Source organism: Salvelinus namaycush, chromosome 22 (genome assembly GCF_016432855.1).
Source record: "Salvelinus namaycush isolate Seneca chromosome 22, SaNama_1.0, whole genome shotgun sequence".
Taxonomy (NCBI): domain Eukaryota; kingdom Metazoa; phylum Chordata; class Actinopteri; order Salmoniformes; family Salmonidae; genus Salvelinus; species Salvelinus namaycush.
The window spans coordinates 35,119,380-35,135,362 of NC_052328.1; the positions used below are offsets into that span (position 1 = coordinate 35,119,380).

Genomic DNA, 15,983 nt, shown 5'->3' on the forward strand with positions numbered 1-15,983 from the left:
GTAAGAGGATCCTGGCTTTCTGTAGCCTGGGTACTAGTAAGAGGATCCTGGCTTTCTCTAGCATGGGTACTAGTAAGAGGATCCTGGCTTTCTCTAGCATGGGTACTAGTAAGAGGATCCTTGCTTTCTCTAGCCTGGGTACCAGTAAGAGGATCCTGGCTTTCTCTATCCTGGGTACTAGTAAGATGATCCTGGCTTTCTCTATCCTGGGTACTAGAAAGAGGAGCCTGGCTTTCTCTATCCTGGGTACTAGAAAGAGGATCCTGGCTTTATCCTGGGTAACAGTAAGAGGATCCTGGCTTTCTCTATCCTGGGTACTAGTAAGAGGATCCTGGCTTTCTCTATCCTGGGTACCAGTAAGAGGATCCTGGCTTTCTCTATCCTGGGTACTAGTAAGAGGATCCTGGCTTTCTCTAGCCTGGGTACTAGTAACAGGATCCTGGCTTTTTCTATCCTGGGTACCAGTAAGAGGATCCTGGTTTTCTCTATCCTGGGTACTAGTAAGAGGATCCTGGCTTTCTCTATCCTGGGTACTAGTAAGAGGATCCTGGCTTTCTCTATCCTGTGTACTAGTAAGAGGATCCTGGCTTTCTCTATCCTGGGTATTAGTAAGAGGATCCTGGCTTTCTCTAGTCTGGATACCAGTCTGTTTGTGCTAATATTCCACTTCATGTCAAACATAATTTTTGGCATATGACAAAGTACAAGGAGTGGAATGTTAGTACAGAACAGGTCTGGATTTCAGGCTTTTTCACATGAGCTTATTTCTACTACAACCAACATGCAGCTACTGGGGGGATTCCCTTTAGGCTATGACCACACATTCATCTATATGACTTGACTTGTCTTTGCTCCATTCCCTCCACTAATACTGAAAGATCTCTCACCCAGTGCAATAAGAAACAGTGTTTGGATCAATGATGAAGGGTAACAACAAGTGAGAAACCTCATTAGCATCACTCTATACAGGGCAGATGAGGTAGCCGGTTAAGTTAGACGTATAGAGAGAGAGCCTTGGGATTCCACAGTACAAGATACAATTAAAGGGAAAGACAGTCATGAAAATGAGTAGTACCATCTAGAGGGAGACCTCAATGTGAAGAGAGGAGCAGAGGAGAGATGGAGAGGGGGGAGAGGGAGAGTGATAGGGACTATGTTCCAAAGTTCACACTTGCATACCACTTACTTAGAATGCATGTCCAACACATTGCTTCATTATAGGTGGTAGTCTAGTATGCTGGTGTGGACATTGGAACCAAAGAGAGAAACAGGAGTCAGGTAGCAGCGTCAGAGGGGGAGAGTGTGTACAGCAGCCTCATCTCTGGCCCTGTAGGTAGGGGGCTCAGTGGGAGGACGTACCATCCAGACGGTTGACGCCAAGGCCACTGCTGCTCCAGTCAAACTGGGACCAAGGCTGGGGGGCCCCCTGCTGGCGGAAGGAACAAACTCTAGTGAGGCTCAGCAGTGTGACTTCTAGTCAACACAGTCTCTTGAAGGCCCATACTCACAAAAGCACATCAGACATAGGAGTGCTGATCTAGGATCAGGTCCCCCTGGTTCATGTAATCTTATTCATTATGAGTTAAAAGACTAAACTGATCCTAGATCAGCACTCCTACTCCGAGATGCTTTGTGAATATGGCCAGGTCTTCGTGATGGATAGAGGACAGCACAGAGGAATTGGGAGTTTGTTAGTCTCGGGTCAGATATTATCATTTTATTTATTTTTATTTTTTTATTTCACCTTTATTTAACCAGGTAGGCTAGTTGAGAACAAGTTCTCATTTGCAACTGCGACCTGGCCAAGATAAAGCATAGCAGTGTGAACAGACAACACAGAGTTACACATGGAGTAAACAATAAACAAGTCAATAACATGGTAGAAAAAAAGAGAATCTATATACAATGTGTGCAAAAGGCATGAGGTAGGCAATAAATCGAATAATTACAATTTAGCAGATTAACACTGGAGTGATAAATCATCAGATGATCATGTGCAAGAAGAGATACTGGTGTGCAAAAGAGCAGAAAAGTAAATAAATAAAAGCAGTATGGGGGGTGAGGTAGGTAAATTGGGTGGGTAGTTTACAGATGGACTATGTACAGCTGCAGCGATCGGTTAGCTGCTCGGATAGCAGATTTTTAAAGTTGTTGAGGGAGATAAAAGTCTCCAACTTCAGAGATTTTTGCAATTCGTTCCAGTCGCAGGCAGCAGAGAACTGGAAGGAAAGGCGTCCAAATGAGGTTTTAGCTTTAGGGATGATCAGTGAGATACACCTGCTGGAGCGCGTGCTGCGGGTGGGTGTAGCCATCGTGACCAGTGAACTGAGATAAGGCGGCACTTTACCTAGCATAGCCTTGTAGATGACCTGGAGCCAGTGGGTCTGACGACGAACATGTAGCGAGGGCCAGCCGACTAGGGCATACAGGTCGCAGTGGTGGGTCGTATAAGGTGCTTTAGTAACAAAACGAATGGCACTGTGATAAACTGCATCCAGTTTGCTGAGTAGAGTGTTGGAAGCTATTTTGTAGATGACATCGCCGAAGTCGAGGATCGGTAGGATAGTCAGTTTTACTAGGGTAAGTTTGGCGGCGTGAGTGAAGGAGGCTTTGTTGCGGAATAGAAAGCCGATTCTTGATTTGATTTTGGATTGGAGATGTTTGATATGAGTCTGGAAGGAGAGTTTGCAGTCTAGCCAGACACCTAGGTACTTATAGATGTCCACATATTCTAGGTCGGAACCGTCCAGGGTGGTGATGCTAGTCGGGCGTGCGGGTGCAGGCAGCGAACATTATTATCATTATTCTCCTAATGCTAAGGTTAGGATCTGCTGTAAGGATATCTGATCCTAGGTCAGAGTTTAGGGTTACCTTCATTATCAAGGGAGTGTAAAATATAGTGCCCAATGTTGCCCTGTTTGTGTTGGGTATACTGTGTGAGTCACAGGCTGTCTGGAAACATTACCAACTGTCACATCCTAGTCAGACTGTCTGGAGATGTTACCAACTGTCACATCCTAGTCAGACTGTCTGGAAACATTACCAACTGTCACCTCCTAGTCAGACTGTCTGGAGACATTACCAACTGTCACATCCTAGTCAGACTGTCTGGAAACGTTACCAACTGTCACATCCTAGTCAGACTGTCTGGAAACATTACCAACTGTCACCTCCTAGTCAGACTGTCTGGAGACATTACCAACTGTCACATCCTAGTCAGACTGTCTGGAAACATTACCAACTGTCACATCCTAGTCAGACTGTCTGGAAACGTTACCAACTGTCACATCCTAGCCACAGACTGTCTGGAAACATTACCAACTGTCACATCCTAGTCAGACTGTCTGGAAACATTACCAACTGTCACATCCTAGTCAGACTGTCTGGAAACATTACCAACTGTCACATCCTAGTCAGACTGTCTGGAAACATTACCAACTGTCACATCCTAGCCACAGACTGTCTGGAAACATTACCAACTGTCACATCCTAGCCACAGGCTGTCTGGAGACATTACCAACTGTCACATCCTAGCCACAGACTGTCTGGAAACATTACCAACTGTCACATCCTAGCCACAGGCTGTCTGGAGACATTACCAACTGTCACATCCTAGCCACAGACTGTCTGGAAACATTACCAACTGTCACATCCTAGCCACAGGCTGTCTGGAGACATTACCAACTGTCACATCCTAGCCACAGACTGTCTGGAAACATTACCAACTGTCACATCCTAGCCACAGGCTGTCTGGAGACATTACCAACTGTCACATCCTAGCCACAGACTGTCTGGAAACATTACCAACTGTCACATCCTAGCCACAGGCTGTCTGGAGACATTACCAACTGTCACATCCTAGCCACAGGCTGTCTGGAGACGTTACCAACTGTCACATCCTAGTCAGACTGTCTGGAAACATTACCAACTGTCACATCCTAGCCACAGGCTGTCTGGAGACATTACCAACTGTCACATCCTAGCCACAGGCTGTCTGGAAACATTACCAACTGTCACATCCTAGTCAGACTGTCTGGAAACATTACCAACTGTCACATCCTAGCCACAGACTGTCTGGAGACATTACCAACTGTCACATCCTAGTCAGACTGTCTGGAAACATTACCAACTGTCACATCCTAGCCACAGGCTGTCTGGAAACATTACCAACTGTCACATCCTAGCCACAGACTGTCTGGAAACATTACCAACTGTCACATCCTAGTCAGACTGTCTGGAAACATTACCAACTGTCACATCCTAGCCACAGGCTGTCTGGAGACGTTACCAACTGTCACATCCTAGCCACAGGCTGTCTGGAAACATTACCAACTGTCACATCCTAGCCACAGACTGTCTGGAAACATTACCAACTGTCACATCCTAGTCAGACTGTCTGGAAACATTACCAACTGTCACATCCTAGCCACAGGCTGTCTGGAAACATTACCAACTGTCACATCCTAGTCAGACTGTCTGGAGACGTTACCAACTGTCACATCCTAGCCACAGGCTGTCTGGAGACGTTACCAACTGTCACATCCTAGCCACAAACTGTCTGGAAACATTACCAACTGTCACATCCTAGTCAGACTGTCTGGAAACATTACCAACTGTCACATCCTAGCCACAGACTGTCTGGAGACATTACCAACTGTCACATCCTAGTCAGACTGTCTGGAGACGTTACCAACTGTCACATCCTAGCCACAGACTGTCTGGAGACATTACCAACTGTCACATCCTAGTCACAGGCTGTCTGGAAACATTACCAACTGTCACATCCTAGCCACAGACTGTCTGGAGACGTTACCAACTGTCACATCCTAGCCACACACTGTCGGTCCCGTGTGGCTCAGTTGGTAGAGCATGGCGCTTGCAACGCCAGGGTTGTGGGTTCATTCCCCACGGGGGGACCAGGATGAATATGTATGAACTTTCCAATTTGTAAGTCGCTCTGGATAAGAGCGTCTGCTAAATGACTTAAATGTAAATGTAAATGAACATTACCAACTGTCACATCCTAGTCAGACTGTCTGGAGACGTTACCAACTGTCACATCCTAGCCACAGGCTGTCTGGAAACATTACCAACTGTCACATTCTAGTCAGACTGTCTGGAGACGTTACCAACTGTCACATCCTAGTCAGACTGTCTGGAAACGTTACCAACTGTCACATCCTAGCCACAGACTGTCTGGAGACATTACCAACTGTCACATCCTAGTCACAGGCTGTCTGGAAACATTACCAACTGTCACATCCTAGCCACAGACTGTCTGGAGACGTTACCAACTGTCACATCCTAGTCAGACTGTCTGGAAACATTACCAACTGTCACATCCTAGCCACAGACTGTCTGGAAACATTACCAACTGTCACATCCTAGTCAGACTGTCTGGAAACATTACCAACTGTCACATCCTAGCCACAGACTGTCTGGAGACGTTACCAACTGTCACATCCTAGTCAGACTGTCTGGAAACATTACCAACTGTCACATCCTAGTCAGACTGTCTGGAAACGTTACCAACTGTCACATCCTAGCCACAGGCTGTCTGGAAACATTACCAACTGTCACATCCTAGCCACAGGCTGTCTGGAGACATTACCAACTGTCACATCCTAGCCACAGACTGTCTGGAAACATTACCAACTGTCACATCCTAGCCACAGGCTGTCTGGAGACATTACCAACTGTCACATCCTAGCCACAGACTGTCTGGAAACATTACCAACTGTCACATCCTAGCCACAGACTGTCTGGAGACATTACCAACTGTCACATCCTAGCCACAGGCTGTCTGGAGACATTACCAACTGTCACATCCTAGCCACAGACTGTCTGGAAACATTACCAACTGTCACATCCTAGCCACAGACTGTCTGGAAACATTACCAACTGTCACATCCTAGCCACAGACTGTCTGGAGACATTACCAACTGTCACATCCTAGCCACAGACTGTCTGGAGACATTACCAACTGTCACATCCTAGCCACAGGCTGTCTGGAAACATTACCAACTGTCACATCCTAGTCAGACTGTCTGGAAACATTACCAACTGTCACATCCTTGCCTCTTCTGTCCTCAATTCAAGGAACATAACTATTCTTACCTCTCTCTCAAAGTTCATTTTGAAGAGAGTATCTAAGGTCCCTCCTCTCAAACCTCCTCCAATGAGCTTTGAGAAAGGGGTGCGGGATTAAGGAAACAAAGACGGAGGAGAGTTTAACAGCTGGTAACATGCTCTGGAGTGAAGTTTCCCCTAGGTACAGATCTAGGATCTGCTTCACCTCCCCCAATTCTAACTGTAACCATTTGGAGGGAAAATGCTAAATGGACCACATATCAGCATCTAGGACAACTTCTCCCTACACCTGTTTCTGTACCTTTATTGACGAGGTGGTGGTGGTTTCCTGTGACCCAGGAAGTGCTGTTGCAGCAGTCTTCTCCGCAGCTGAAGCTGCTCTCAGTGGCTCTTTGGTGGGCTCTAACATTCCCTGAGAGAGAAAGAGGGGAGAGGGCGAGAGAGAGAGAGGGGAGAGAGGGGGGATGACGGGGGAAAGAGAGAGATGGGAGAGCGATAGGGAATAAAAGGTGAAGGGGAAAGGGAGAGGCAGAGAAAGAAAGAGGTCACCATGAAACACTTGGCACAAGACACTTGGAATACATGTCACATGATGAAAGGTTTGGAGAGGCAGAAAGCAATATGGCCGACTGCCAAGTCATCATCTTATTGCTTTACACCTACCTAGTAGTTTTAGATCTGTGAACATTAAGGGGCTATCAGCATACAAGGCTAAGGGAAGGTAGCCTGGTCCCAGATCTGTTTGTGCTATCATGTCAACTCCTGGTCATGTTTGGCATGACAAGGAGTGGCATGACGGAACAAACTGACTGGTACACATGCTTAGGGGGAGGATCTAGGGACAGAAATGGAACTAGGGCCACCATGGTCTGTGTCCATATGGGCCCTGGTCTAAAGTAGTGCACTGTATAGGGAACAGGGTGCCATTTTGGACACAGTACAGTATCTCCATCAGTCCACTCACCAGGCTGGCTGCAAACACAGGAACTATGACAGGCTGCTTTCTCTGACCAGTGAACAACTGTGGAGGAGAGACAGAATCAGAAATCAAGTAACTTTACATGTAGCAGGAATTCCAGCTGGTGAAACGGTGCTGCTTTTACACCAATAAACACAATATACAGACAGAATAACATTATATTATAGATGAAGAATTGACATATAATCCACATACAGTATGTACACTATAGATACAGCAACAACAGAGCACTTCTACATAGTAAAGGGGATATATAGACACATTTACAGTAGATGATGTACAATATGGAATTATGGGGAGGGAGGGGCTTACGGACAGACAGACAAGACACATGACTTACTACATCATTGATATTGTTGTTGTCAAAGACAGATGGCTTCATGTTTTATTTAGTTATGTTGCTCTAATGGAAAGGCATTCATTGAGCACTATATATGTAGATGTTATAAAGTCATGTGAAATGCCATCCATCCATTTTCTTACTGTTTGTTTACATCTGCTGTTATTCTGTTGAGGTGGCTGTGGCTCACTCTGCTATGCATGGAGCCATTCACATAATTACAGAGTGTGGCTTTAAATTGAAAAGAGGCCGTTACCATGTTCCTGGTGTCCATACCCAGACAGCGGAGCAGGGCCCTGTTGCTATGGGAACCGCCCCACTGGAATCCCAGGCCCACGGCATCGTGGAGGTCCTGAGGCTGCCGCCACGCGCCCCTAGGAACCCTGGGTAAAGCAAACAAGGAGGCGGTCACATACAGCAGAGTAGTGCTTTGGCCAGCCTCCAATGCTATCTGCTGTTATTCCACTGAACCATCATCCTCATCATCACTAGAGGTTCTCTCACCAGTGTGTAGTGTGGTTGAGCCCCTTCGTCTCCTCTTCCTCAGGCTGTGTGTCTAGAGTCTCTAGCAGAGCCCTGAGGCTGAGTACATTCAACACCCCAGCCCCACTGTCCTCCTCCTCCTCCTCCTCCATCCCCGTCTCCTCCCCAGTCTCCTCCACAGTCTCCTCCTCCACCAACCCAGTCCCCTCCCTCTCCTGATCCAGTTCTGGGACTGCCACTGCAGAGAAGCTGGTCTGTAGGACTCTCTGTAGCCGGATAGACAGGGAGGCCTGAATGGGAGAGACAGGGCTTGTTTGAGATCTAGTACAGAGCAGTCTACTACATCGTAATCAAACACAATTAATGGGAAAGATTTTTAACTAACTATGTCCATCGACCTGATTTTGAAGCAAACTGAAGTCTGACAGGAACTGTCTTATTCCAGCAAACTCATGTTAGTGTGAGCAACCTCTAGGGAGCAACCTCTAGGGAGCAACCTCTAGGCTAACTGCAGTGACAATCTATTGATACAAAAATAAAAACCACCTGGGCAGAATTATTCTTGCAGAGCCAGAGGTTATGACAAACATACTACACATTTCAGAGTGGATTTCTACCAGACGTGGGACAACTAAGTACTGTAGGATGCCTCGTTATCCAGACTCCTGGAGAATCCTGTTGGGAATCCCAACGTTCTATCACTTCACATTTGAGCATGCGGCAGCTGACCATTCATCTCACCGGTATAAATGTATGTCGGCCGTGTTGGGGAAAATGTGAGGTGTCGGAGCTGGGACTGTCTCTCCGGCGTTACGCAATATAAATCCACTCTACTAACTCAGAAGACCACTCACCTGCAGACTGTCCCTTCGTACAGCAGCACCTCCCTGAAAACTCTCTCCCCCCTTCTCCTCTGCCTCTTCTGTCCGCCTGGCTCTATCCTCCTCTCCAAACTCTGCCCAGGTCTCCCCCTCCAACAGACCTCTCTGGTCCCCATACCCCCCCCAGCCCTCCTCCCTCTCACCCTGCCCCTCCAGGGGAGCAGAGTGGAAGTCTGCAAAGCTGTCGCTGAGGGGAAGGTCTCCATGTCCAACCTCCTCCCCACACGCCTGGGTCGGACCTGGGTCCTCAGAATAGTCCTGGTCAAAGTCACCAAAGCCCTCCTGTGTCCTGGACTCTGATTGGTTGAAGTCAGCAAAGTCCTCCTGGCTAGGGACCTCTTCCTCCTCCACCATCTTTGTCTCGGTCTCCTCCCTGAGGTCACTCCGCTGCACCTCCTCTTTCTCCTTCTCCTCCTCCCCTATTGACGAGGGAGTGAAGACCGTCTCGCCAAAGTCCCCAAACTCCTCCAAAGCGTCTGACGACACAGCCTCACCAAAGGAGGAAAACTCCTCACTCACTGACCCACTGACTGTGGTGGGGAGAGGAGAGACACTGTCCTCTGTTTCGCTCTCCTTATCTTCCTCCTCATCCACCCTCCTCCCTCCCAGTTCTGGGTCCTGTGTAAGCATGCTATCCCTGTTGATGCTGGGTGCCCTCTCCCCAGGCTCCCCCAGCCCCTCACCCCTAGCACAAAGCACCTCCGTGGTGGCTAAGAGGCCAGAGTCTTGAGGGTGGCCCCTTAGCTCACAGTGTTGCTGGACTCCAGTGCAGTCCCTGTCCCCTTGCTGTGCTAAACATTGAGAGTCAGGCCCGCCAGGCTCTATTCTGGCCCGCTGCTCTATGTCCTTCTGGACCGAGTGTGCATTGCAGAAACCGTTGGTTAGGTTTGTCCCTTCCATCCTGCCGTCCTTCCTGTGCTCCGTACTGTGAGTGTGAGTGAAGCCGCAGCACCAGGGCTCCAGCTCCATCTCTGGCTCGGCGAACGCAGAGAAGTCTGCAAACCCCTGCTCCTGGCTGGGGGAGCACAGGCCAGCCGGTACAAGACCTGTGGTGAATTAATGTGTACATTTTATTGGAACGTATTTAAAATACATATAGAGATGCCTCAGCCATTTGAGTACAACAGTACATATTAAAAATGATTGAGGAATAAAAACACAATACCACAAAAACCTCACTAACAACTCCATGACAGCCCTATGGAACTAAAGTTGTTACCTGCAGACATGGTTCCCTGGTGATGCCACTTGGTAAACCCATTAGTGAGAGGGAGGTCAGGGAGGTCGCAATGACAGGGCTGCCCTTTGACCTCCAACCCCGGCCGAACCCTGCCAACCTCTGAGGTCCCAGTATTAGCGGGCTGTGATTGGTCCACCACCGGCGCCCGTGGCTTCTTCAGGTCGTCAGCTGCTCTGAACTGTTTCGAGATTCCGTTGCTATGGGTAGTTCCGGCGAAAGAGGAGGAGTTACTAACACTAAAGCGCACTGTTGATGGGGTGGGGGAGGCGGGGTCTGTTGTGGAGGGACACGGCTGGTTGGATGGCATTGCCACACCCCCAGAGAAATCCCCAAACTCGTCATCGTCCTCCTCTCCCCCTGATTCGTCGTCCAGCGGAGGGGGGGAGGAGGAGTATATGGGCATCACTTCCTGTTCCATGGGAGAGCTCTCCTGGCTGAAGGCCTCATAGATCTGGAGAGAGAACACACAGACAGGTTGAGTACTACTAGAAGACAGGTTGAGTACAGAACGGCCTACTAGAAGACAGGTTGAGTACAGAACGGCCTACTAGAAGACAGGTTGAGTACAGAACGGCCTACTAGAAGACAGGTTGAGTACTACTAGAAGACAGGTTGAGTACAGAACGGCCTACTAGAAGACAGGTTGAGTACAGAACGGCCTACTAGAAGACAGGTTGAGTACAGAACGGCCTACTAGAAGACAGGTTGAGTACAGAACGGCCTACTAGAAGACAGGTTGAGTACAGAACGGCCTACTAGAAGACAGGTTGAGTACAGAACGGCCTACTAGAAGACAGGTTGAGTACAGAACGGCCTACTAGAAGACAGGTTGAGTACAGAACGGTCTACTAGAAGACAGGTTGAGTACAGAACGGCCTACTAGAAGACAGGTTGAGTACAGAACGGCCTACTAGAAGACAGGTTGAGTACAGAACGGCCTACTAGAAGACAGGTTGAGTACAGAACGGCCTACTAGAAGACAGGTTGAGTACAGAACGGCCTACTAGAAGACAGGTTGAGTACAGAACGGCCTACTAGAAGACAGGTTGAGTACAGAACGGCCTACTAGAAGACAGGTTGAGTACTACTAGAAGACAGGTTGAATGTTCAATCAATCAATTAAATGTGGTGGTGGGAGAAAAGTAAAAGGAAGGCCTTGTTCTACATAGCCATATGTCATTATTAACAGACAGTAGGCCTTGTTCTACATAGCCATATGACATTATTAACAGACAGTAGGCCTTGTTCTACATAGCCATATGTCATTATTAACAGACAGTAGGCCTTGTTCTACATAGCCATATGTCATTATTAACAGACAGTAAGCCTTGTTCCACATAGCCATATGACATTATTAACAGACAGTAGGCCTTGTTCTACATAGCCATATGTCATTATTAACAGACAGTAGGCCTTGTTCTACATAGCCATATGTCATTATTAACAGACAGTAGGCCTTGTTCTACATAGCCATATGTCATTATTAACAGACAGTAGGCCTTGTTCTACATAGCCATATGTCATTATTAACAGACAGTAGGCCTACACGCTCTTCCTATTGTAAGTTAGCAGTAACAAATAAAGCAAAGAAAGACTATTTTACTCACATATGCGCCTAAATATTTAGCTGCGTGACCTGGAATTCTATCCTAGGAGCACCCTTGCACCAAGACAGTTTTGGAAATACCTCAAATATATTTCATTGTGCTACTAAATGTATTTGTGTGCGCCTACATTTTTCAACTTGGCACAAACGTCTATAACTAGGGTGGCTGGAGTCTTTGACAATTTTTAGGGCCTTCCCCTGACACCACCTGGTATGGAGGTGGTGTCAGGGGAAGGCAGGAAGCTTGGCCCCAGTGATGTACTGGGCTGTACGCACTACCCTCTGTAGTGCCTTGTGTTCATACCAGGCAGTGATGCAACCAGTCAGGATGCTCTCGATGGTGCAGCTGTAGATCTTTTTAAGGATCTGAGGCCCCATGCCAAATTTTTTCAGTCTCCTGAGGGGGAATAGCTTTTGTCGTGCCCTCTTCACGACTGTCTTGGTGTGTTTTGACCATGACAGTTTGTTGGTGATGTGGACACCAAGGAATTTGAAGCTCTCAACCTGTTCCACTACAGCCCCGTCGATGTGAATAGGGGCGTACTCAGCCCTCCTTTTCCTGTATTCCACAATCATCTCCTTTGCCTTGATCATGTTGAGGGAGAGGTTGTTGTCCTGGCACCACATGGCCATGTCTCTGACCCATCCCTATAGGCTGTCTCATCGTTGTTGGTGATCAGGCCTACCACTGTTGTGTCATCTGCAAACTTGATGATGGTGTTGGAGTTGTGCCTGGCCATGCAGTCATGAGTGAACAGAGAGTACAGAAGGGGACTGAGCACGCACCCCTGAGTGGTCACCGTGTTGAGGATCAGTGTGGCAGATGTGTTGTTACCTACCCTTACCACCTGGAGGCGGCCCGTCAGGAAGTCCAGGATCCAGTTGCAGAGGGAGGTATTTAGTCCTAGGGCTCTTAGCTTAGTGATGAGCATTAAGGGCACTATGGTGTTGAACGCTGAGCTGTAGTCAATGAACAGCATTCTCACATAGCTGCTCCTTTTGCCCAGGTGGGAAAGGGCAGTGTGGAGTGAGAGGCTGCATCATCTGTGGATCTGTTGGTGCGGTATGTGAATTGGAGTGGGTCTAGGGTTTCAGGGATAATGGTGTTGATGTGAGCCATGACCAGCCTTTCAAAGCACTTCACGGCTACAGACGTGATGCACTACTACCCAAGTGCACTATTATGTGGACCGTGGTCAAAAGTAGTGCACTATATAGGTGAACAGGATGCCATTTTGAATGCAGCCTGTGTGTCATTGACTTCCCCATGCGTGACTTTGTGCTCTCACTAAACAGGAACTGCAAACACAAATATGTTTGGCACACAAAACAGCAGCAGCGAGATTTGGTTGTTAACTCTGAGATTGGACTATGTTCAGTCTTATCCCTCAGAGGAATGGGTGTTTTATAGGCTGAAGTGGTCCTAGATAACACCAGGTGTGTAGGTTCCCACTGGGGTTACCCATATGAGAATGTATGCATGGACTACTTTAAGCCACTATGGATAAAAGGGTCTGCTAAATGGAATATATTATTAATCAAATCAAGTTTATTTTATATAGCCCTTCGTACATCAGCTAATATCTCGAAGTGCTGTACAGAAACCCAGCCTAAAACCCCAAACAGCAAGCAATGCAGGTGTAGACGCACGCAAGGCTATATTATATTATTACTAAGTATCAGATCTTAACGGCCCAGTAAGCAACATGTTAAATCAAGACTGTTTCAGGCCTTATCAGGAGTAAAGCTTGCCAACGTGTTATTTGTTGTGCATTAAGGATGGACTAACCTGGGGTGTATTCATTAGTCGCAGACCGTAGCAAAAAGTTTGGCTTGTTTCAAAACGTTTTGCAACAGAAACCGTTTACTCAGTAAGGGGAGTGTATGACTGCACACTTCGAAAGGAGAGTAGAGGACCTTCACCTTCAAGGCCAGAGGGAGCATCACAAATGGTGCCTTATTCCCTAGTGCACTACTTCTGACCAGGGTGAGCCCTAGGGTGCCATTTTGGGACAAGGAGAGAATGGCATAGAGATCAAGGTCCCGGGGTAATCTATAGGTCTAACTAGCTACCTACTTAACTCCCCACTGATAGACTAGCTGCATCTTACAGGACACAAACACACTTTCCCCATTACGTGAGCCAATTCAAGAAGAATCTGTTAAATAACCTCAAAGTTAACTATTATTATTTAGTCTCTTGCTTGCCTGTAATATCAGTTATTCTAGGCTCAAAAGGCCTACTCTCTACCTCCGTCTTAGTTGTTGAGGCTATTGGAGTGGAAACAGTAGCCAGGACAAAGCCTACACAACACCACCAGTCAGCCAGTCAGTCAACGAGCCAGTCAGTCAGTCAGCCAGTCTGTCAATGAGCCAGTCAGTCAGTCAGCCAGTGTAAACTGATCCAGGGAATTGTATCCAGCAGCACCATTGAGCTCTGCTAGTCAGCTCACAGATAGGGAGGGTGAGGGCTGCTGCTGCACCTACATAAACAGATTCTGTCTCAAATGGCACCCTATTCCCTATATAGTGCACTACTATTGACCACTGCACTGCACTGAATATACATTTACGGTCAATGGAAAATGTGAACTACAATCCCAACTCTGTGTTTTAACGTTTAGAAACGTCAATATTTCATCAGCGAGAAATAATCCCTTAAAGAAATTTTAAAAACACGAGCAGTGTTGCACAGATCTGTACAGCTACGGGCGCCTCGGCCTCCATCCAACAAAACTACACTCCTGCTACACTTCCCGAGTTACGTTTACACGTGTTTGGGGTACACTAGGTAACTCATTTGCTGTAACATGTAGATATGGCCGTTGGAACACTAACCCTATTAAAAGGTGTGTATCAATTTAACATGATTTCTCGCCGATATGAAAGGTAAACTCATTGTGCATTCAAAACCAAAACCATACCGCAAGCAATGCGTGTTAATGTCCAGCCCGAGGGTCAGGGCTCTTAACAAAACTCCCCCCTACAGAAGACGTCTTCCTCCAATAACTCTTACATCTGTGTAATGTCATGGAACAGAGTCATTACGGGCTAGTGTTGATCTAACTAGCTAGATAAACCACTTGACTTTGATACCCTGTAGTAGTGGGAAATGAAGTTGATGTCTGTTGACAGTGAGATGACAACCCTGAGCTATGAGATATAGGTCATGATGAGAAAATATGTAACTATCGAGCTTGTTGAGAAACAAATACATTCTTGCTAGCTACTAATGTTAGCTAGCTTTGAAACAACAACAGACCCATTTGAGATTAGGCAGGTGTCTTAAACTGGCAGGCTAACTAATGCTGTGATTAGATATCTAGCTAGTAAACTAGATACGTAGATCTTAATAGTTAACGTTAGCCAGTTAAAACTGTGAGCATAAATGAGACAAAAGTGTTTGCTTTTGAAAACACCAGAAATGTTTGCTTTAACTACCTCTGGTCCAAGGGCCTACGTCGGATGCAGCCCATATTGCAGATCCAGCGCATTCGCATGAGCTAGTGTTGCGGTAGATATAGCACTTCGTCAGCACTTCAGCAACATATTTACTTAAAGTAGCTATATTGAAGCCAGTCAATAAACAACATCGTCTGGGAAAAAAATCATTGATGGATGAATTGAAAGATTCAGGCCATTTGAAGAAGGCTCTTGCGGCATAATGCCACACGTAATGCCCAGGACCAGAGCTAACAACTAGCTCGCTAATAGCTACTTGGCTAGCTATTTCCCTCTTACCTTCAGATGTTGTAGCTATGGCATGTTCATCTCACAACCGGGACGTGCAGATAAACTAAGATGTACGAAACAAAATGTTGATTTTGAGTAAATACCTGTTATGATAATTAGCGTAGCAGGTGCCTGGAATGTAGCTGGCTACACTGCCTCTCTCTATCAAGCTACTGTTACACCATCTCTCCACTTCACTCTGTTGGCTTTATAACAAACAAATAAAACAATTGTGCCGATTCGTTACTTCTTGTAATGCCAGCCCAAATGCTTTTATTTGTACAATCCTCCTTTTATTTGTTAGAGTTAGTGTTTATTTACATTTTCTTTCTTCAATATTTACAAAACATGAGATCTGGGTAAAGTGGGTAGGTAACTATACTTTCCTGGCATGGCATGTAGGTGTAGAGTATATACCAGTGATGAACACATCACTGCTCACATGGAATTGCCACATATCCTTTGTTCATACTGTAATAATGTTAACATAGGTTATAGTCTACTCTAGCTGCGCTGTGCTCATAGACACACCTAGAAACGTCACATATCAACTACTGGACTGTGATTGAAGGATGCTCATGCTGCATCTATTTTATTCAGCTGAACATGAGAAATATTGTAATTCAAGTTGA

The 15,983-nt window shown here is 46.7% G+C and overlaps 1 protein-coding gene across 1 annotated transcript; it reads right to left on the reverse strand.

Annotated features, from left to right (window-relative positions):
* Positions 1–267: 267 nt before the first annotated feature.
* On the reverse strand, positions 268–15,496 carry LOC120017861 (aftiphilin-like). The gene is made up of 8 exons (XM_038960824.1): positions 15,361–15,496; positions 9,993–10,464; positions 8,747–9,819; positions 7,914–8,182; positions 7,666–7,792; positions 7,055–7,111; positions 6,392–6,502; positions 268–1,429 (listed from the first exon to the last, which is right to left on the reverse strand). Exons 2-8 carry the CDS (start codon positions 10,429–10,431, stop codon positions 1,343–1,345), a joined length of 2,163 nt encoding a protein of 720 aa, XP_038816752.1. The 5' UTR covers positions 10,432–10,464; positions 15,361–15,496; the 3' UTR covers positions 268–1,342.
* Positions 15,497–15,983: the final 487 nt, after the last annotated feature.